This window comes from Mugil cephalus, chromosome 17 (assembly GCF_022458985.1).
Source record: "Mugil cephalus isolate CIBA_MC_2020 chromosome 17, CIBA_Mcephalus_1.1, whole genome shotgun sequence".
In the NCBI taxonomy this organism is placed as follows: Eukaryota; Metazoa; Chordata; class Actinopteri; order Mugiliformes; family Mugilidae; genus Mugil; species Mugil cephalus.
In genome coordinates, this window is record NC_061786.1 from 13,098,623 (window position 1) to 13,123,071 (window position 24,449).

The 24,449-nt window shown below is 41.2% G+C and overlaps 1 protein-coding gene across 1 annotated transcript; it reads left to right on the forward strand.

The window, feature by feature from the left end:
• Positions 1-409: 409 nt before the first annotated feature.
• Positions 410-22,794, forward strand: htr1d (5-hydroxytryptamine (serotonin) receptor 1D, G protein-coupled). The gene is made up of 2 exons (XM_047610397.1): positions 410-1,069; positions 18,352-22,794. The coding sequence occupies exon 2, from the start codon at positions 19,247-19,249 to the stop codon at positions 20,417-20,419; it is 1,173 nt and encodes a 390-aa protein (XP_047466353.1). The 5' UTR covers positions 410-1,069; positions 18,352-19,246; the 3' UTR covers positions 20,420-22,794.
• Positions 22,795-24,449: the final 1,655 nt, after the last annotated feature.

A 24,449-nucleotide genomic window follows, 5' to 3' on the forward strand; every position in this document is an offset into this window, starting at 1 on the left:
TTTGTATGTATGCATTATCACCTTAAAACTAGTATCAGTGAATGCAGCACATAGCTATACTGACAAATATGAATGAGGCTTTAATTCCCATTAAATTTTGATGAAACCAATACACCCAACTACTCTCAAGTAGTTGGTGATTTTGCAGATGCAAGTGTATACGAACATTATATGAGACTGAATTTGGGAGTGGGGTAAAAAAGACATTTAATATCTCACCTTGCATTTAGAACCGAAGAACTTAAATATAAAATCTTTTCTTAAAACTCATTCTGTTTTTCATGTGCATTTAAAACACTTGTTTTTATTGCAAACTATTTTTTTTAATTAAAAAAATACAGTTTTTTATGCTGTGGTTCTGTCTTGGACTTAAAAACATCTGGTCTGTATACTGTAACATTATAGCGGGGTGGACTCTCTAAGAAATCCAATGCATCATTTGGAAACACGCGTCTGCATCGTGTGGGGGGTACACAGAGTGTGCTCCACCATAAAGCCAGTCCCAACATAACCTTCCGATCCTGACAGGCAGAAATGAATGCAAGTCGTAGACGCCTCCATAGCAGAGTGAATTGCTCCAGCACCGGGAAGCTCCCGTCCCTCTCCCTGGGGGCTTAATTGTTGCTGGAGACTCCCAACGAGCTGCGTCCTGGTGCATTAGGCGGAACTACCCACTTTTACGCGTTCCGCTGAACTCCGGAAAACTCTTCTGCAGAGACTGTTACGAAGTCGTTTAGACAGCGAAATGTAACATATTCGAGTCGCTCAAGTTTTCGGGACAACTGAGAATACCGGTTTTGAACGCTGCCCGCAGGAGTTAACTGTGTTTGTATGCGGACTGGCACGCTCTACCTTTCAGATAAACGTGAAGCAGCCTCAGCTCATACAGCGGTAACATCTACAGAAGCTGCTACGCTTCGACTATAACCAACCCGTGCTCCGTGTGTATGTACTGGACGCGCGTAAATGAAGGACGCAGCTGCCGGGATTCCCTTGTTGCTTTTGTGCTCCACTTTTATCAAAGAGACGGAAGAGAGAATATTTCGCAAACGAAAGGAAAAAAAACGTGGTAAGTTGATGTATATCTTACTCCTCCACATCTCTGCGGGTCCACGAGTCTTGGTTACCATTACGCACGGATCTGGGAGACCAGAACAGATCATGTATTTTACGAACAGAGCTGCAAGGGGAAAAAAACAAACAAACAAAAAAAAACTAAAAATATAACAATACAAAAATACAACTCAGCCTAGAATCCTGAAATAACCCACAAACAAAAGACGAAGTTTGATAAGGTCAGATGTGATTACTACTGACAGTGCGCGAGTCCATAAAGGACTATTTTTGTGACACCGTGGGGAATGGAGATGGTACACATGATAAGGTCGCTGTAAGTCACACAATGTAGACACATTATGTATGTCCCTGCGCGGAAATAACACGACCTTAATGGGTGATAAGACGTGGGAGACACGAAGAAAGAAGAAAACACTCACGAAAGAAAAAGAAATCTCTGTGGAACCCCTGGGTGCCAAACCTGATTTACAGGGTTAGTGAACAGGAGACTGATGGGCTCAAAGGGAGGGAAATACAATGGTTAAATACAAGACACTGATTACATCCTGGTAAAACTTCACATGCCTGACATTATTGTATGTGCAGCTTAAATTCTTTTGAATTGGTGGTTGTAGGATTTTTTTTTTTTTTAAATGATTTATTTATTTTTACAGTTGCCCAGGAGTTCATCCAGTGGTTAAGCTTTGTCATATTCAAAATAAGGGTTAAGCTGGTAACCATGAGTTTCAGGGATTTATACTGTAGGTGTTCACCTCCACCACAGCGCAATCATGGCATATTCAGCTGAATCTATCAAACAAATGTAGGACTGGGAAGTTTCAGATTCATACTGGTCCTGATTCACGAGCACGAGGTTGAGATTTATGGTTTGGGAAAGACATTTAGAAGATATATACTGTATGGACTGCAAAAATATCATACTTTTTTGGCCACTTTCTATTTTGCCATCTTTAGAGAATAAAGTATAATATCTGATGGTAATATTTCTTTTTTTGCCATTCCCACTGCTCAGGAGGAAAGATGAGCAACCCAGACATTAAGACTATGTCATGTTGGGAAAAAAATAGACCTGTCCTCTGTGCTTTCAAGCTTTTTAGAAACGCACCCCAGGCTCTCCTGGAGGAGAGAGTGTTGCATTTTGGCTTTAAGTAGCTGACTGATGTGAAAGATGCTCAGCAAAATGAAAGAGATTCGCCACCGCTGTTCTATGATGAAAAGTTTTTTTTTTTTTTCATTTGGAGGGGGCACACAATGTCCTTCCATTTCACTGTGAGAGTCCCCCCCCCATCCTCTCACACTCAAGCAGAATTGCAAACACGTATTTGACGATGCAATGATGGATTTTATTAATAATGTAGGAACAGTATGAACAGGCTATTTATATCCAATGATTTCAAGGGTACCCCACATGTGTAAAAATATACTTCCTGTACTTTTTCCTTTGCCTGGACTCACATTGTTTGTCACGTATAGAATACTGAGCTGAAACTGAACTCTAGGAAAGTCTAAAGCTGAAACTTCGCTGCATGTTAGTCAAAAGAAGTCACCACGTCAGCATTTGAGCACCTTATCTTATTGAACGGACGCTCCAACGCCGAGGTATGTGCCAAACTGTGGATTTTTTTGGTGCTCTTATGCTCTTGGTAAACAATTCAGCTGTGTGAAAGCTTGGGCACATAATATCGTTTAGCCTCTCCAAAAACAAAAATACAAGAACAAAAAGAAAAGAAGGGACAATAATTTTATTTCCTTTGTGGCAATGGCACCTGTCATGGGGTGGGATATATGGCATCGGGGGAAGAGTCAGTCCTTAAAGTCCATGTTCTGAAAGTCACAAGAATGGGCAAGCATGAAAATCAAAGCATATTTAACAAGGGTCACACTGTGATAGCTAGATGACCATGTCAGAGATCTCCAAAAAGGGCTTGTGTGGAGTTCCTGTGTTTTTATTTTTGTTGTTGTGGTTATCATGTACCAAGCGAGGCCCCAAGGCTCACTGATGCATGTGAGGACCAAAGACTGACCTTTGTGACTCAAATCAGATCCATGGATGATCTGCTGCTTGGTGCCTGATACGACAGGACATGTTCAGACGTCTTATGAATTCCATACCTGTGGCACAGTGGGAACATACACAACATAGAGCAGATGGTTGTAATGTGTGCTCTAACGTCTCACCACTAAAGTGAATATGTAGCAAACCCTCAAATAATAAAGTAGAAATACTTTATTTGGGCACAGTTTGTAGAAACAATAAAGCATTTCTCTGTTTCTTGAATACTTGATGTTCAAGACAGTAAGGATCACCTGCAACAAACTTGCCAACCTTGACTGTGTGTTTTAACCGAAATATGCATGAACTATAAGGCCCACTGTTGCTGGTCAGCTATATGTAAATAATTCACTTGAATTAACTGACGTTACAAGGACCCATTACAGCTGTGAAGCAACAGGCCAGGATGCCAAGACAGCACAATTGTATCGAGTATTGGGGCATTGTTGATTTATGCTGCAGCAAATAACTTGTGGCTTTACCCCAGTGCAATCTTTAAGCACGCTATCACACACGCAGCTAAATGGGTTGCACCGAGATTGAAACATACAAATGTGAGCAAGGATTTATTTTTTATTCAACTCTGAGGCCAGCTGTTCAGCTATAGGTATTACAATAAAGAGCTGCCACTTCAGCGTAATTATTCAATGAACCTTGACTCCAAATGAGAAATCTTCCCTTGTCTAGAGGTCTGAAATCAAGGTCAGTTGTGGAAGGCACCCCCCGCCCCCCCAAGCTTCCTCATTGTAATTCACACGCAGTACCCAAATAGCACAGCATGTAATGTGTCACATGTTTGCTGGGGTCTGACAGGAATTTCATGCGAGTCGAAAACTGGAGGTCGCTGCTCACGTGTGTGACTGATGCCGAGAGAAGAAGCAGATGTATGAAGCTGTATTAGTATTTTGTCACTGAGGAACGTAAACCACGTGACCCCAACGTGTCACCATGTCAGGATTCACTAGAACATAGAATACAGCAAAGACAAAGAAGCACAGTTGAAGTTATTTACCTTGGTGTCATCATTACACTGTTTGTCCTGGAGTCCACTGTTTACAGCACTGTGCAGTGAGTTGGCCGAGTAGCAGCATCACATCTTAGCAGATGGTGGAGCAGCGTCTGTGAAGACAAGCGCACCATTCAGCTGTAACCCGATCCTTCCCGAGGACATATCTGTACCACAACTCTTTGAAGTTTCAGAACTGTCGGCACCCGAATAATGACCAAGAGGTAGTGGAAGTGCAGTGAGGAAGATGAGACGACACCGTAGTCATTAACTGGCTCAGCTGCTCATGAGAGAGAAACTAGGTTTCTTGAGGTCTGCAAGTCTGGTAGTAGGTCTCAGTGGAACATTAATTACAGTACGAACCAGTGCATTAATGTGCAATGGCTATAATAACACAAAGGCTAGTGCACAAACTTGGAAAGGTGTGGAAACAATCCTCCAGTGAAAGTATGATTAAAGGTAGAGGAAGGATGAAACAAATACATGTTGAACCAAAGAAAACTGTCACATCGCGTCTTTTTTATAGTGCGTGTAAGCTTCATGGAAAACAGATTAAATGAGTGATGAAATAGTTTGAACTAAGGATCAGTCAGTATAGCAGATGATTTAATAAGGAAGGCACATTTGATAGCTGTAATTTTAATAGAGATTCAAATGAGTGACTCACTTGATCTCCCCTGGCGAAGCATTGCAGAGCTATGGCCCCCACTCATAGTAAAAGCCCAGTCTGAAAGACCTCGAGTCTAATGAAGGTTAATATGGGATTAAACATTTATTGATATCCTCACCCACCAATCCCATCTGGGCCATGAAAGTCCAAAGGTCTTAACACTTATTTTCTTTTATGAGAATTAATGAATGGTCTGACAGGAGTATTTTGAATAAATTGGAAGTCTGCACAGGTTTGGCATTAGTTTCAGCACGGGTACAGTGAGCGATCTGACATGTGATGAACACATGAATGACAATTATTATGGTTCATGGGCGATGGAAATTACTGGATCTCAGATGGGTCTGAAATTAAAGTTACAGTGCGAAGCCTTTATCTCCCCCTGCTGGTATTGACAGAAAATACACAGAGACTGTCAACATTAGAATCTGAATCAGAAAAGACTTTATTACCAAGTATATTTGTACTTGCAAGGAATTTGCCTTGGTGTTTGTTGCATGAGAAACATAAAATAAGATAAGATAAAATAAAAATCGTAAACATATACACACTCGTATATACAAAATATACAAAAAAAAAAAAGTGTGCGTATGATATATGCCTTTTCTCTAGTGCTTCAGCTCATTCGCTTCTTGTAGTGCTCTCCAATAAGGATGGAAAATAATCATCAAAATTTTCCCCAACTCTTGTTCCTTCTCTATGCTGCTAATCGCTGTAGCCTGCTACATATCCATTATCACAAGCATGTAGACATGAAACTATTGGACACTGAACCAAGTTGTAGTGAGATGTGGTTATGTTTGGTGTCTGGGCCAGTGGTTATGAGTTTGGATGTATATGCAGTCAGTTAAAGGTAATTATTCAACAGATCTGAACCTCAGTCAGCCAAGCCTTGAGATGTATTTTCTTAATTGGTTGTCGGTTAGTGTTGAAAAATAAAGTCATCTGCACAAAATTGAAGCAACGTGAGGGTTTTTACAAGTTTAGAGAAAGAGACCCATCAGGGATTTTCCTCTCAGACATCAACCAGTCCACATTCTCCACCTCCAAATGCTGCCTTGACTGAGAACACGTTTGCCAACACTCATATATGTTGTTTTAGGGGAGTCATGGGGCACCCGCAATGTTGTTTGTGTGTGTGGGTACACTCAAAAGTATCCAAAATATCCAAAAGGGAAGTTACAAAGAAGGAGCAATGCACTATTGGTTCCATGTGCACAAAAAAAATCAGTATGTGTATATACATTGGCAAATTTATATTATATAATATTACATACGTCATATAATGTGCCTACAAATTCTCACATTACCTTCTCCACACACCGGTTCAGCTCCATCTCCATTTATGGCATGCTTGGCTCCTCCGTCAAATCCTGTTGTCAGTTTTTATGCTGCTGCGTTCTCTCTTTATGCTGGAATTAAAGCAGAAAATGGAGACTGTATCACAAGTAATCTCATTGGATTTACAGGCAGGATTATTCACAAGGGATTGGACTCAGTGTGAGAAAGCAGTTTTTCTCATGTAAAATAACATCCCTCTGTTGCTCCCTCCTCTGTCTCCCTGTGCATCATTTTCCACACCACGGTATCAGCTGGGGGGCCAATCTGCCACATTGCACCGTCTCGGGGGTGATGTTAATCATGTTTTGTATTTATTCTGGGACCCAAGGTTTGTGTCTTTGTCTGTTTTCTGTCACTTTTCAGTCCCAGCTCCTCACTTGTAACCCCTCTCTTTTCTTGTCTTTTTTCACTTGCCCTCCTTTTATTCCCCTACCTCCTTTTCTTTTACGGCTGACGAATCCACAGTCGGGCTATCCGTGTAATTAGAGTCGAATCCTAAGACTGGGCCCTCCAGATGAAAGTTGCAATTATAGATCATGCCAATTTGTCACTTACCATGGAAGTGACAGCAGGGGTCATATCTGAATCCATATACAAGCGTGCACTCCTCACTCTCACAGCAGCAGCCGCTCAGGCCATTAGTGGTCAATGTTTCTAGATTGACTGCTTGTTGAAAGATGCCTGGTTCCATTACTTGGAGGCAGGTAGCTGTCTGGCATTAGCCAAGAGTCTGTAATTTGTTGTCTGAAAGCCTGAAATCTAAGACGAGTGGAACGTGCAGCACAGAAGGCAAACACCAGTTTAGGTCCCATAATATGTAGGAACAGAAATGTTTAAAAATGTATACTTTTGGCTTAATTTGAAATTGTTATTACAATTTTCCACTTATATCTATGAGAACACTTTTAAAAGTATTATTGGGCTGCCACAGATAATGTAGGAAAGTACTTTTTGTAAGCTTATGTTTATTTATATACTGTAAAATACTAGATTTATTTTTTAAATATAGATTTGTTAAGTGCAGATTATGAGCTTTTTCTTGTGTGCTGTATTCCTGTATTTATTGGATTTCTTCTTAATGCCTAACACACCACTTTCTTCTGTCATTGTGTCAGTTTTTTAGAGGTTTTTGAGACGCTAAGGGCACTTTTGAGTACATTAGAGAAACGCCTCCTCTGAATTCTCAGGCTTCTGCTTCTGTGTCTTTATTTCCTTTTTAATTTTGTTACAAAGCTATTCTGAGCATGCATCGTTAAAAAGTATACTGTTTTCTAACCATGTCAGGTCCTCTAATGCAATCACCATGACGCTGCTAAATTCGCTCGCCAATTTCCTGCAGCAGGACCTAAAGCTTTTTGGCTGGAATTTCTTTTATTTTTACTATTAGATTACATTTTTGTGACTCAAACTTTAGTTGGAAAGAGTCGAGCTTCACCTTCAAATGCTGTGCTTTGTTTGTCATCTTCTACTTCTTCTCGGGTGCGGTAGCCAGGGAAAACGTTACAGGGGACTCTCTAACACAGAGAGTGGGAAAAAAAGAACAAAAAAATAAATAAAAAAAGAACAGCTCAAGCTGGATTTTAAATATTTCCACATGATCCATTGTGGCGCTGCCGGCAGTGAAAAGAAAAGTTCAAAAGAGCATTGAGTGCAAATGTTCAAGCCCATGATGGATTTTTCCCTCAGTGAATTTAATGTATCAAGTAGAAATATTTAAAATCCAGACTCTGTTTTTTTGTTCTCTGTGTGAGTTATCACTTGCTGCAGTGCAAATAAAACTTTCCGTAAACTTTCCGTAAACATTGCAGAACAGGTAGCCTTGCTGTAGACAGTGTGAACACCAATTAGCCACAACATTAAAACCACTCTCGAGTGAAGTAAATAATACAGACTAGCTTGTGGTAAATCAATGCTCTGCTGGCATCTGACATTCATGTAGATGTTACTTAGACATGTACCACCTACCTACACCAGGCACCCTGACCCCATAGCGATGACACACACACAAATCGGTTGAGGAACAACTAAAAAAAAAAACATGAAAAAGTGTTGACCTGGTCTTCAAATTCACTAGATCCCAAACTGATCAAGTATCTGTAGGATGCACTTGAATAAGTCTGATCCACAAAGGCACCTCCCCTCAACCTAAGGGACCCAAGGGCCCCCACTAACAGCAGTGTGTTTCCAGACACCACAGGACAACCTCAGAAAGCCCATCCACGTCCATTCTCTGAAGTCTTACAACTGTTTTGGAGCCACAACGAGACCTACACAATACTAGGAAGGTGGTCATAATGTTATGCCTGATTGCTGTACATGCTAATGAGGAAAACCCCACTATGCACACCTTCTGACAAGTCTTATGAGTAAGCTTCTGAGAGATTAGATAAATAAAATGTTTTTGCGTGAGGCCCAGTATGTGAAGCACAGATGTGCTATGTAGCCCTATATGAGCCAGTTAGTTTAGTGTTACAGCTGGAAAGAGTTTATCCTGTCGTTCTATTGTTTATTTTATGATTTAACGCCTAATACATGGGTGTATTGTTGTGTTTAAATGAGTGCAGATTTGTTTAAGGACTTGGATGAGGTTGAAAGGTTGCAGGGTATTTTAATGGACTGTTTATGATGGTTGTACACACATTGGCCTATTAACTGTGACGTTTCAAACACCGTGCAAAGTTGTTTCTCTGTGAAATATTTTACGCAGCCAAGGAGTTCATTGACAGCCCCAGTCAAAAACCTGATTAATTTCTTCCCCATTAAGAGTCAAGATGTCAGACGTTCTGTTTGTTTCACCCACAAATTGGGTTTTGCCCATTTTCTTCTGTCTTCTGCAACGCCATGTGGAACCTGCCTGCTTAACTGATGATAAAATCCATACACCGTGTCCATGAGAGCGAGAGCTGCCTGAGATCTACTGACCATTACATGAAAAATGAAAAACTATTAAGTAATAGGGATTAAATAATTCAGAGAGTTTAATAAAGGATGTGTGTTGATACATCATTCAAGAGTACGTTGTGTCTCTTTATTTGATTAATTTTATTATGAGTACCTCGTACCTCTTGTACTTCTTCCTTTTTAACAGTATTTGAAACCTACGTTTTTTTGTTAACTAGTTGGACCAGAAACAAAGTCAAGAAGTTGGACAACAACTTTCCTCATTCAGTTAGTCAGGGAACAACTATAGCCTGATTAAAACAAACAAACAAACAAAAACAAACCGCAAGGAACAGTAATAGGATTTTTTTGTGTCTGTGTAAGAGGTTGGAGGTGTGTGACCTGTCACTTGCAGCTCTTCATCTAATAGCTCACTGTGGCTGCTCCTTCTGGGTCCATTAAGATGATCGTTGTCTTGTTGTCTAGATTTTTTCGAACAATAAGTTCTAAGCTCACTGACAAACACATTTACTGAATCTACTTCATGGACATAGACAAATTGTGTTGCTTTTATGCTTTTAATGTAAAGTTGCAGCGGTTGGAAATGTTTGGTTTGAATTAGCAACATCAATCTTTGAACCTCGACATCTGTGACGGTTTAGCATTCTCCACTCGTATCCAGATGTCTGTCATGCATTATATAAAGCTCACATTAGCAGATGCGCAATGTGGTTAATTCAGTTCTAATAACGCGCTTATATGAATCTTGCAGTACTTTCATTAGTTAGTGGGTCATAGGCTCGACACCCTTGTGTTACCTCATTCATTCAGTGATAGTGACATTTATTTATCCTCTTTAATGTTAACACAAAACCCCACAAGTTTGCACATTGGATACAAACCTTAGTGTGGGTACGATAACATCTGGACAAGTTGCTGGAGATCCAATCAGCCCGCAGTGAACATCGCTGTTGAGGTCACTCTACACTCGTTCATCTCCTGCTGTACAATCTCTCACTGCTGCAGTCCATCCTCCTCACAACACGCTCAGTGCTGCACAGCTGCCTTTTTGAACCAATTTTAAGTGTGCACTACATGCTAGCCCCGGGCTATGAGAATCCCACTGTTTTATTTCACCACGCCACGCTGATAACTGCTGTCTCTGCATTCACTGAGTCACGAGTCAAATGTTAAAATTTTGCTTTTTAATAGCAGGCAATGTAAACAAACCCATTGACACACTGAGAGTGCCATTAAAGTTATTCATTGTTGGCATTTACAAGGCGGATGCAATGCCCAAAGTATGACTTCTGCAATAAAAAGTAAACATACTTCCCATAAAAGTCCTTTTTAATGACACGGTTGATCAGCGGTTACTACAGCAGATGTCCCTGACCACATTTAACAGCACGTCTGAAATTGTTTTAGTGTTCACTTGTGGTAGCACTTGTAGGCCGTACATAGTTACGCTTAGTTATTTATTCTGCTTTACCTTGTATCATCTGTCAACATGGAAAAATTGTAGGGTTCTTGAGTGCTCCTGTCAAGCATCCGCTGTCGTCTCGTGAAGGGATCCTTGTTTCCAAACCTCTGGTGAATCACTGCCCCTTCACTTTTATGACTCATACATAAAACATGGAGATAAAAGCGCTCCTGTTTGTCATCGTCTGTTGATATCAATTCCCACAGAAGTGCCTCCTCTCATGCACACAAATGACATTACTGATATTACTCCTCACAGTCCCTATCGTACCAATCCGGAGATTGCTCTTGCTTTAGTGTTGCTTTAGCGCTAACACTTTGGCTAAGTGATGGAATCTCACTAATTTATTTATTTAATTTGAGTCGCTGGGAAAGGTTATTATATTTTGGACACTACTTCAGGCTCTATGTGACATTAATTTTTCTGACGGAAAACGGTGGACTGTTTCCTTTGGGTTTGGGGCCAATTCATGCTCCAAGAAAAGAAGTTAAATCATCTCAGTGTGCTGTATCAGACTGGCATGATGAAGAGGGAGCTGAGCTATACAGCAAAGCTTTCGATTTACCTTCACCTGTGGTCATGAACTTTGGGTAGAAGGCAGCTGTAATGAGATTACTCCATAGAGAGATCTGGAGGGAGTTTGGAGTCAAGCTCCTTTGCGTTGAATGGGCCCAGTTGAGGTGGTTCTGGTGAGGTTGTCTCATGGGTGCCTCTCTTTAGAGACCTTGGGGTAGACGCAGAATTCGCTGGAGGGATTAAATATCCCATCTGACCTGGGGACGCCTTGGTATCCCCCAGAAGGAGTTGGAATGTGTCGCTTGGAAGAGGGAGGTCTGGAATTCATGCACGACCTCACCTTGGATAAGTGGATGAAAATGGATGGATGAATGAATGGATGGATAAATATATGGTTTTGAAGTGATTCTCAATTTTACAACTTTGCATTTGAGTCAATATTTCAGGTTGAACCTGGTTCAACATGAAATAATATGTTGAACCAGGTTCAACCTGAATATTAATCATAGCAAACCAAATATTTATTCATTTACAGTTAAATTCATGCGCTTATTAGTCAACTCTCTTTACAGTGGTTTGCATCATCAGTGGCAGAGTTTGTCCTAACTGTGCAAGATTTGGGAAATAACTTCTGTAACGGTTCTTCAAAGTGTGTTTCCTGCTCTGAGTGATGGATGGATTTTTTAAGACACGTGAGATAATATTTAGGTTTGAGGAGCAGTCTATACACATGTGCACATTAAAAATAATTAAGTCTTTACTCCACTTTGTGATACTTCCTTCTGTATTTTACACAAACCAATGACAAAGACAGAGGTGTATATCCAAAAGAAACATTATGGAAGACAGGATGATAACAGGTTTTACCTATTTCAGAAAGTGACCCTAATAATGAAAGAGGTAGACTATGCTTGCATGGCTGAACACAGGTGGAAAACACTGAAAAAAAAAAAATTATCGACAGATGCCTTAATCGCTGTCTGTCCTTTGAAGCTTCACTGTTAGTATCTTTTACAGCAAAATCCAAACTCCTTGCTTCTCTGAGACCCAAGCGATTTGACTGACATGACAGGTCTTTGCCAGGTAATATTCAGTGCCCAATGGAGCGACTACAGACCAAAGTTCCTCTACAAAAAAAAATTGGGCATGGGATGTTCAGGCGGGCTTCCAGGCTACACTTTTTTTTTCTCCAAGTGTTTGTTCCGCTTTTATCAGTTATCTAAAAAAGAGGATTTCAGGCTTGTGCCTTTGGGAAGATAAAACCCTTGGTCACTGGAAAGTGCTGGGACAGATATGTGAACTGTAGCTCCTGATTCAAGTAAGATGGTGGAAACGTACGCATACAGTGGGTGTGTGGATTACATACACAAGATCCTAGCAACCCACACAATGGTTGTATGCAACGGAACATAACAACACACTTGGTTTTCAAAAGCAAGTAAAATAAGAGCACATACTCCCTTACTGTGAATGGTTAAAGTTATTAGATAAGGTTTAGTTTTTATATAAGAGTCTGAGAGGTTTGCTTAGATTGGGCTGTGAATAAGCACTGTCTGTGAAGCTGACACCGGAGGGAAGAAAATAAACAGGCATTAGCTAGTTTCCGAACAAACTACCCAATTTGTATCATTTGTTTTGCTAATAAATAGTTAGCGCTAGCAGCGTTCCAATCACAAGCTGTTCATCATCAGCCCCAGATTTTAAACAGATCTCCATTTGTTCCCTGTCTGGTACTTTTTGTTCCTGTCTTCTCCTAACACACACCGGCGCATTTGCATATTTCATACAATCTCTGCATCAACTCATCTCAGGCCCGCTCTCTGTAAAGGAGCCTCTCTGGTGTCCTAGAATTGCGCTGGACCTGCTCCACTTCCCAAAGGTCATGTATGTACTGAAGAGTGTATTACTGTGGAGTGGTGAAAAAATACACCGATGGAAAGGTTTTCTTTGCTCACAGAGTTTGCTGTGGACACAGATAAAGAGACGAAAAGATGTCTGTAGCTCATTTTAATCCAGTTTTAACAAGATGCTTTTTAATCTGGTGAAAATAGAACAAATTGGGGGACTTTCATTAACAGGAAAAAAAAAAAAATCCTTATTTTCCCGCTAAGAGGCTAAACTGTCCTGTTTTCAACAATCTGTTCCCTCCCTATCGGCTTACAGAAGAGCTGAGATTATCCTTCTCAGCCTCTGTAATGAGTCCTGAACAGAATACCATCACTGAGTGGTACAGTATACCTCACTCCCTATAACACTCTGCAAGTAATTTTATAACCTTGGAATTAGTCACCATAAATCAACATGAACCTGTGAAGCCCCTCCACTGCCCTCCAGTATGAGGATTAATAGTTTGGTATTTCACGTTTGCATATGATTGCGTTTTTGCGTGCGTAGGTGGATAGGAATGGACGGTGGTGCAGATGGCGCATGGTGCTCTGTGTGCGATTGTTGTATATGCTTTTGCACATGTGCGGCCCACGCAGCTTGACAATAACACCTACTCTCAGGAACCCGCAGACTTCAGAAATATGATAAACCCACGAGCCCCTGAGAGATAATGTTACTTCATTTGTAATTTCCTGAACTGTGGCAAAACAGCGTTTTGTAATTCTCACATGCCGGCCATTCATAAAATGTGTTTAAAATAGTTTGTAGAAAGTCTTTTCTGTGGGTGAATTTGATTTCCTCCTAAGGCTGTCTGCTTTGATTCTCCTTTTGAACTTTGCAACTAATCACCATTTTATAATTACATTTTCACATATATGATGCAGCCCTGTGATCTATGATTAAGTATTTGCGTGGTAACTAAGTAAATGGCAAAAATTAATTCCTGTGGGTAAATAAACCCTCAACCTGGATTGAATACTGACAAAATGATTCAACAGCATTGACAGCACACACTTTTTAGGAGACCAAAAAAAGGGGGAGTTCACCTGTAAAATATGTGATCAAAATAATAAAAATATCAAACACATTTAATAGTTTAAACCTGTAAAACAAAGATGGAAGTACCTATTTTTACGCGGCACCTCTACAAATACTCGCTTGCTGCTTCATCTTAACCACTTTACCCTGTCATTGATCCCAAACCTCTTTTTCCATTGATGTGTACATTCACCTCCTGCCTACACACACACACACACACTCACAATCACACAAGGCACATTCATGCTCTCCCGCCATTTAGTGCACACTTGAGTAAACACCAGACATTAGCTGACAGCAGAGGTAGTGATGGCTCTACCTCCTCTGAACTAAATCAATTAGCCTATCTCCACCGGGGCCATGCGATGTTTGCAGGCCTGCTCGGTTCAGAGGGTATTACTGTTTCACCCAGAACAGCAAACAGGCTGCAGCACACGCTGCTGCATCTGCTTGGATTCAGACCAAGCCTGAAAGGAATGAATTGGATTTGTAGTGGTGTGTGATACAATGGACTTGCCTGGATGTGGACACAGTGTTGTGTGTCTTCCAGTTCTCCTCTTCAGCAGAACCACATGAGTATGCAACGTTTTTTATTCTGATCTTGTTTGTTGCAGCAACGTACTTTTTTTTTTTTTAAGCACCTTAAAGGCCTGAACCGTGCCTCACTGTATGAAATCTTCAATTTCAAAACCAGATGTTGACATAATATTGTTCACACAACCAGTCTCCAACCCATTTTAGTCAAGGCCTGGTTGTTCTTGATTGAAAATCTTTTCCTCTCAACCAGTCATTATGAACCTCATTAACTCACTGTGCTGTAAACCAGACCCTTCTGAGATAAGCCTCCTCCTTGACTTGTTTGATTCGTAAACAGATAAGATGCTCACTCATCTGTCAAACGTGCAACCGCATGTGTGTGTGTGTGTGTGTGTGTGTGTGGGGGGGGTGGGGGGGGGGTAATGATATGTACAGCAGCTTGCAGCTTGCATTTGATATTTCAACACTAAGACTGAGCAGCGTTACCAGTGCACTTATCAGTTTCTCTGCTGACGCAATGAGGTTTGACTAAGGCTGCCGTGCTGTATGAACTCCGTGATGCTTCACCCATCACTAATCTTCAATACGCCTGCACTAACCCTAACTCCTAACCCTAACGCAACCTGTGCGGCAGTTGAATCTTAAACGTGGATGACCCGGTGGCGCTTGCTTACATGTTTAGTAGTGAACGAAAGCTTCTCCACACACGTCAAAACAATTGCAAACAGCCTTGTCTCTCCATCGGCCCCGCTGTCGCTCTTCACCGCGTTCACTTTTACGGGGCTGTGAAGCGCCGACGCTGAGTGACGACGACAGGTAATGTGTGCAAGTGCAGTGAAGTGAGATGTGACAATCTGACCTGAGCGTTCTGAAAGCGGTCGGATAGTCAGAGATTGAATATGAATCGAAGCGAGTACTGCATACGCAAGAGATATGAAACGTATATGAAAAAAAAATGTATTAATCAGAGCTAAAGAAACCTGATTCAGACCAAAAGATCATAACACTTTCACGCTTGCTGCTTCGATTTTGTTTTTTTGTCCAGTCCACAAATAATCCAAAACCAAACAGACACTGTGACAATATTTGTAGCCCAGAAGTCTTAATAAAGCAGCAGTGCAGATCAGCAGGGTTCTGTTAAACCAATGTTTGTGTGTGTGTGAGCCTGTTTCAATGTTAAGCATGTGTTTGCTTGGTACAATCAGTACTCTGTGCCCTTTTCTTTGCTGTTAAATGGTGTGTACGGGTCACTGACGGAGGGCAGCCAGTGGTCGACTACCCTCCATTTGAATGTCACGGTACAGGCTTGGAGAAAGCATAATGCTTTTATATCGTATGATGAGTTTATGTTTCTGGTTTCTGGTTCTCAGCAGATAGATAACACCATGTTTATCTCAAGTTTAGATTAGTCCTTGCTAAATAGTCTGTAAAATTATTTCCTGTAATGTCAATTTAGAACTCAGTGGCTGTTGTTGTTTTAGCTTTTGCTGAAATTTAGCAGGATTATTATGTGAAGCTGGATTAGATTGTAATTGACTATCGACTTTGGTGTAAGTACTAAAGGAAATGAACAATATCAAATGAATTTGTTTTGGTGATAAGCACAAGTATAAATAAACAGAAGAGAACAGCACAACGGTTCATTTCAGACATGCTTGCTGTGCAGCTCTAGAGCTGGTAGTATTGCTTGGTAGGTCTATCACTCTGGTCGGATCAGTAATATCTCAACATATTAGATGGATTGCCCCGAACTTTGGTACAGCCATTCATGATCCTCAGAAGAAAAATTCTATGTACTTTAGTGATCCCCTGACCTTTCCTTTAGCAGATGAGATTTGGTTTTTATTGGAATATCTTATAAAGTCGGATGGGTTGCTTAGATGTTCACCTTTCCCTGAGAAAAAACATAAGATCTAACTTTTACTTCAGTGCCATGGTGAAGTCTAAACGGTTTGGATACTTACCTGCTGACATGCATTTTTGCTCTGATGTTCTTTGCATGCTGGCTTTGATGTTAGCATTACCTCAAAGCTCCACTGTGAATGCGACGACGATGGACTTGCAGGAAGGACTGTAGTGTACTGTTTTTGTTTTATCCAAGTCATTTAAATCAGTGTATGAAAGTCATTATAAAGCAATGTTTTTCTTTGTTGATGGATGTCAGCAATCATTACCCCTGGGAGAGAACTTTGCATACAAAGGCCTACAGTTTAACATATTGTAAATGCTTACCTGAGCGATTGCAAATGAATGCAATACAGCGGCAAAACTCTTCCCATCTACCATTTAATGTCCCCATTTGTTGTCACAACCAAAGCACAATAATCCCCCTGGAGAGCCCAGCTTCCAAATGTGTCAAAAAAACGCAAACATTTCTAACTACTGTGTAAACACCACTGTTTGTTTCTCAGCATCTTAGTTTCTTGATATCACCGTTTATTAATTTGTGAGATATAAAATAGGGCTAAAAAAAAAATTAACATCTATGCTTATGAAACTCTTGTAATTTCTCTCCCCGATCCATTTTTGGTTCTAATGTATAAATTCATCTCATGTACAAACCTCAGTGAAGAGTTTTATTTGCAACAATTTGACAAAATATTGGTTCACTAATCCATTTGTTCCCAAAACGCAGTGTTATAAGTGTTCACTGTTTATGCTACTGCAGTTAAATACTGTAATTACATTATATAGAAGCAAAGCAGGAGGGAAAAATGCCTTAAGTGGTGATTAGCAGTCATCTAAAATCCCTTCATCCCTTCTGGGACATAATGTCACAGTTCCAGTTCCCATCTCTGTCGTTGTTAATGTTCCCTCACTGTTAACTGGAGGCAACATGGTCGACCCAATGTTCAAGCGCAGTTACGTATTACCAGTGTAAATTCAATTTTATTGAAAATGGTGCCAATAACAATACAAATGGTCTCAGACGCTTTACAAAACCCAGCCTGAAACCCCCAGAGCAAGCGTGAAGGCGACGGTGGCAAGGACAAAACTCTCTTTTATCAGGAAGAAACCTTGATAGTCCGTGTATGTATAGGTCATTGGATTTTCCGTCCAAAAAAGGACTATGAAGAACAAAAACATCGTTAGAATGTGCCCGTTTTTTAGATGTTTTGCAACCGGAATTTGCCGTTTTCAAAGTAAGTGCACGTATGAGGACGCCGCTGTGTTTATGGCAAGAGCGCCCAAATATATGACTTCTATCTTTGGTTTCCCTGGCCCAGGCTAAAATGTCTTAGGAACCTTACTCTGATGGCAAAAAGTCTTGTCACCTGCGGAAATCTCTGCACCCACATCAGAGTAATGTTAGCTAGTAGCTAACTATTTCCTCATTATATGTTGTTGTTTTTAGGTTTTAGCTGAAATATGTGGCTTAGTTTTCCTGCAGTCACGTCGTCTTCCCTGAGACACATATGAGTAGAAGAAGTAGAAGTAGTAGAAGAAATTAGAGGACAGGAGCCCTCTGCGAGATAGAGAAGACAGTAGAGGACAGGTGCCTAACCTTAAAAATTGCACAAAACACTGAAATACACTCAAATAATAAGAGTATCTATTATTTCCCTAAAGTGTTCTTCCTTCTCCTGACATTTTCAGGGACCGTCTTACAACAAATGCAATGATTCAGAAGGAGCGTGGGTGGTAAGCCGTAGCGTATGAGTGTATCAACTAGTATTTCTCATGTTTCACACCAAAGCTGAGTTTACACGTTGTTCATGTGGATTTATTGCCCTCAGTGTGTGGGCTATGTCACGTAGGTTGTTTGTTTATGTGTGTATTCATATGGCATAAGGGGATACTGGTAAAATAAAACAATATAACTAACGTTCCATCATTTTTTGTCTCTCTTGTGTCTCTCATAGGATGAGAAAGCCTCAGAGGAAGCTGGATTGAATGTCTGACTGAACCCTGTGACCTGCACCAATGCTAAAATTGAAAGTTTGCCTCAGAATCAATGCTGTGAAGATACACAGGCATTTAACACCTGGGATCTGGAAAGAAAATACACTTTGCTGATCTTGGCACTTGAGCAAACTTGCATATATACCTACTAAATTCCTCCGTGGATATGGAACAATTGTCTGTGGCTTCATAACTAGAACTGTTCTTTGCGCCGTTTTGATTTTTATCATGCAACCGCTCGTCAACATCATCACAGACGCCAGCCGAGTTTTGTTGCGAACCTTAATTCGCGTGGACTGGAGAGAAGATAAGACAGGCAACAAGCAAACCTTTGTATCTAGCATCATCATCTTCGAACATGCAGCTCCCCACTTAGTAATATTGAAAAGGAGGAGCCCATTAAAGCATTAGATAGATAGGAAAGCCTGGGCTGAAGGTGTGGCTGCTGGCTGCTGCTGCTGCTGCTGCTGGTGCGGCTTGGAGATGAGATAAGAGCGTTGGGGAAAGAGAAAAGACCTCCCCGTCTAACCGGAGCTGAATACTAATGAAGACTTGGCTACAACAGTGAACAGAATCAATAATGGCGTAGTGAAATAGACAAATCAGTCTGTCATTGAAGTCGAATGAATCATCAGGATCATAATTATAAACTGAAATGATGGATTTAGACATTTGCTAAAGGTTGACATGATTTTTTTGTAATCAAATGGAAAGTAAAGTCTTAGGAACATCACCGACAATGCAACATCATAGTAAAGTGTTCATCCATGGCGCGCCTGAACTGAACTGATGCTGTTTTTTATTAGGATAAGGCAGGTCTAAACCTTATGAAAAAGAGGATTTAAAGGAGCTAAGATGGAGTTTGATAATAGCTCGCTGGACTACTTCACCAGTAACTTCACAGAGCCTCCAGACACTGCCACAGTTCCCCCCTGGAGCGAGGCCACTCTCCTCAGCCTCCAGGTCTCCCTGTCTGCCCTGTTGGCCATCGTCACCCTGGCTACTGTGCTGTCAAACGCCTTCGTCATCGCCACCATCTTTCTGACCAGGAAGCTGCACACGCCTGCCAACTTCCTGATCGGCTCCCTCGCCGTCACAGACCTGCTGGTGTCTATTCTAGTCATGCCAATAAGCATCGTGTACACCGTCAGCAAGACGTGGTCGCTGGGCCAAATTGTTTGTGACATCTGGCTGTCGTCAGACATCACGTTCTGCACGGCCTCCATTCTGCACCTGTGTGTGATCGCATTGGACCGCTATTGGGCGATCACGGACGCGCTGGAGTACTCAAAGCGACGCACCATGCGCCGGGCGGGCATCATGGTCGGGGTGGTGTGGGTGATCTCTATATCGATTTCCATGCCTCCACTATTCTGGCGGCAGGCCAAAGCCCACGAGGAGCTCACAGAGTGTATGGTGAATACTGATCAGATCTCTTACACTCTCTACTCCACCTTCGGGGCCTTCTACGTTCCCACAGTGCTTCTCATCATCCTCTACGGACGGATTTACGTCGCTGCGCGTTCTCGCATTTTCAAGACGCCATCGACGTCTGGGAAGCGTTTTACCACAGCACAGCTCATCCAGACCTCTGCGGGCTCCTCTCTCTGTTCCCTTAATTCTGCCTCCCACCAGGAAGCACATCTACACTCTGGCAATGCTGGAGGTGGTGGAGGTGGAGGTGGAGGAGGAGGAGGCGGAGAATCGCCTCTGTTCATGAACAGTGTGAAAGTGAAGCTGGCAGACAGCGTGCTAGAGAGGAAACGTCTGTGCGCAGCGAGGGAGAGGAAAGCGACCAAGACACTGGGAATCATCCTGGGTGCGTTCATTGTCTGTTGGCTCCCGTTCTTCGTTGGCACACTCGTCTTGGCCATATGTAAAGAGTGCTGGTTCGATCAAGTGCTCTTTGACATCTTCACCTGGCTGGGATACCTGAACTCCCTCATTAATCCCGTCATCTACACCGCATTTAACGATGAGTTCAAGCAGGCTTTCCAAAAACTCATCAAATTTAGACGATGCTCGTGAAAATAAAGTGGATGTTGTTTTCCGGGAAAACAAAGAGTGAAAGGGACAAACAGGAAGTCAGATGATATTGAAAATGGACCTGGACACTTGAACGTCTTGTCTTGTGGACGTATTCTAAATGTGCTTTTGTTTATTTTTTCATCCCAACAGCTCTACGCCATTGACCTTTAGAGACGTATCGTATATCTTATGGACTCATGCATGCATCTTTAAAAAGAAGAGAATATCTTTAGAGTCGCTTTAAAAACACAAATACATGCGGTCTGAATGAAGCCCAGTCACAGACATGTTGCCGTTATTTCTCGGGACAAAAGCAAAGATTCTAAACAAACATGGACTCGTGTGACTGTGTGAAGCGACTAAGCTCAGTAAGCGACTGGAGTTAATCCAGCGGAAATGAAAAGCCATTCAATATATGTTGTCTTAATATATGTGTTGGCCTTGTGACAGACTGGCGACCTGTACACAGTGTACCCCGCATTTCGAAAATAATACCAGCTAGGATGGATTTCAACCTTCCCTGTGACCCTCAAAAGGATGGAGTGGGTATGGCTAATGGATGGATGGATGGATGGATCTCTGTGTCATATGGTTTGCTGCTGCTCCCATATTATGTTTCTATGGTACAGTAAAGTACTCAGAAAAAAAAAATACACTTTGAAGTCTCCACTTATACTTGAAAAAGGTGTGCGTGTGTACGGGAGCGTTCAGGTCATAACTGAAATATATGGGTGTTTGAAGAAGGGAAGCATGATCGAGTGTTTGTCATTTATACACGCTATTCTCCATGGCAACGATCGTTTTGAGGGGTCACGTGTGATAGTGTCCCTAATGAAAATGTTCATTTTACCTTCATGTGAGAAAATGCCATTAGCAGATGCCATGTGCTTGAATTCCACGTGGACATTGACTCAGATCAGCGGTTTCTGATGGATTCTATGTGCCATATTTCACGATATGATAGCTAACATGAAAGCTTTGGGTGTGTCTCACAGTTGACTTTTTGATGTGTAAATGATATAAAGAAGCACCGTGAACACAAACAGTGGTGTTAAAAAAATCAAATAGACGGTGGATTAAAAAATATCTTTAAGGAAGAAAAATCTATCAAACAAGTGATCTCATTGTTTATGGGTGGGAAATATGTGACTTCATAACCTGTATGTTGAAGGTGGATTTAATTATTCATCAATGAAGTAAAGGAAACGTGTCTTACAGGTGTGGTTTTCATTATTGGGTTGTAACAATTGATATTTATTTTTTTTATTTTGCAAGCATGAAGTCAAAGTTGGATAACCTTCAAGTGTTCAGGAAGAACCGCTGGAGTCCGGTCTCTGCCAGCTGCTGTGGGCTTCAGCTCTTCAGTGAATGAATGACCTTCAAATTCTGTTGGATAGTTGCGTTTCTTTTGTTTTTTGTGAAACAGGATGCTGGAATTATGACACCACTGCAAAGACGCTACCACAGAATGATTGTGGTGCAGATTCGCAGTCGGTTCCTCACATCAATTTCTCATCTTCATGCATATTTACAGCCTTGTGGTACCACAACATGGTAGGCTGGGGAGCCTCAGTGCAATTATGCTGGAATATGAGCTTAGTCACTTAAAATAAATAAATGATTTTGCATTTCCTAATAGTGATTCCCAGTTAATTGACATATTGAGTCATTGCCGTTACAGTTGTCAGGGTACTTTTAATATGTTCCATTGAGTCATATCCTTAATGATCATTGATAATGTGTGTGTAAAGCTGCAATAACAGACTGTCTGGCTGCATGGGAATGGCGGATACAAAGTGGAAAGAGAACACCGACATACAGCATTGTAACCTCTGAATGTCTCTTTTAGCTCTTTTTTGCTCTACCAACTATTAGCTAGCTATTGGCTGCAAAAGTAGAATTTCTGTTTTGTAGAAATTTTGCACAGTGGGTTTGTCTGGGCTTAGATTTAAATTTAAATTAAATTTTGCCTTGGTTATCTAAGGAAAACAGATTTATTGGTCAGAGTTGTCACTCAGTTGTGCACTGACAGGTAATTAGTGCAGAGATGCACCATTTTCCCTTTAATGTACCAGCTCAGCTTTAGATAAATAATCAGTTGTCAAGGAACCTAATGGCTTATGTGACCTCACTGTGTCCAATTAATTACTCCAAGCTCTGTGAAGTGCCACATTAACCCTGTGACAAAGTGTGTGTGCTCTGAATCTAAGTAACAACAATGCTGTCAAAATAAAACCTAATTATACATGATATGGGATAAAACATGCCACAGTTAGCCTGGAAATGTGTCCTAATCACTTAGTGTGGAAAACGAAAATAGAAAAATGGCTGGGAATGCACATGTACCAATGACGTGTTTAATAATAGTGACTTTCATACGGACACAGTAGTCAACAACACCAACGTTCTCCCTTCAAATCATTTAAAAGTAAACTGAGCATGGAAAAATTCTGTACCAAAAACTTCACATTTCGTCATAATGGCAATGTGTCACATGCTGAGAAAGCACACACTAACACACACACAACTTTTCTGTTCTGAAAAGCAGCTATGGCTGACTTTATTCTTTTGAAGTCTGTTTCTTTGGACGGAGTCATGGCAGGAATCACATCTGATGTCAAAGAATAATTAGCAGCTGAGAGCCAGAACAGGACGATTTTCTTTTTTCCTAGGAGTCCACAGGTGAGCAATGAGATTGTTAGGGGATTATATTAGGACCTAAATGTTCCCAGAGACTGATTCTATTCGATGAGAGACATTATGCTACCAGCATGTAGTACATGCCGTTCCAGTGGGTCGGGACTTCATAAGTATGGTAATTAAGCTTAACTTGAATGTCTTCTATGGGAGGCACAATGTTTAAAATGACCAATTATTTCACATCCGTTTGCCGTCACATCTGCATCATCTGCCAGCAAACCTGAGCTTACCGTTGCCTACATGCCCAGATAATGAACATTACAGTGCAGAAAAGTTGTATCAGGGGCAACTGTATTAGAGCAGGCCTTACAAATATGAGTCCAAGTACTGGTACGGTTGCATCCATACAAATTAGAAATTAGAAAAGAATTAGAAAAAGAAGGACTGTGTCACTACATCTTGAGTTCAGATCAGCTGTTAAGCCTCTCTTTCTACCTACTACTAAAATAAAAAATGTATATCCTGTCATCCTGGATCAGCTCGGACGGGAGATGGCTTCAGGTAGTGTTAGGCTGTCTTGAGCAGTGAAACCAAAAGGCCAGGATGTGCTTAACCTCATGGGATGGGAGCTGTCACTCCTCGACTTGTTCAAAGAGTAAAGCTGAGAAGGAGCACAGAAAACAGCTGGAGGAGGGAAGCGAATGGAAAGTGAGCGTCAGCCCTGGGAACAAACAAAATTTTCCTCCTGAGACAGAGGCCGACAGGCACAAGGTCCAACCAGGTGGTAATAAGCCACCACTTCAAAGTTTGCATCAGCATGGTTTAGGTTTAACTCAATAAACATGTAAAAGGTCTCCAAAGCCACTAGATCCCAAAGTCCCAGTCTGATCCACAGAGTCCCCTCCACTCAACCCAGAGCTAGAGGACCCAGAGACCCCCACTAACAACATCCTCTTGCCAGACAACACAAGACAACCTCAGGAGACCCATGTCCATTCTCTGATGATTCACAATTGTTTCAGAGGCAGAAGGGAAACCTAAGGAGGTGGTCATAATGTTACGCCTAATCGATATACTATGTGATCTACTCTTACACAGAGCACAATCTGTTGCTCAAACTAGTTCATTTCAATTTAAAAGACAAAGAGCTTACGACTTCGGTGAGCTTGTAGAAAAGTTATTTGAGCTGAACACTAACATCAAGCTAGAGTAATTTAATAGAGTAAGAGTAATACTGAGGTGTTTCAAACTCAATAGTTACTTTCTACTGTGTTCCTTCATTACCTTGAAGACTGAAGTATCGAAAGTATCGATATTTTGATTTGAGGATCGACTTTAGAGCATAAAGACCTGGTATTGGAAGTATCTATATTTCAATATCGATCTGCAC

Excerpts from the sequence above, each read along its gene's own strand:
- htr1d (XM_047610397.1), top strand. The coding sequence starts at position 19,247 with ATGGAGTTTGATAATAGCTCGCTGGACTACTTCACCAGTAACTTCACA.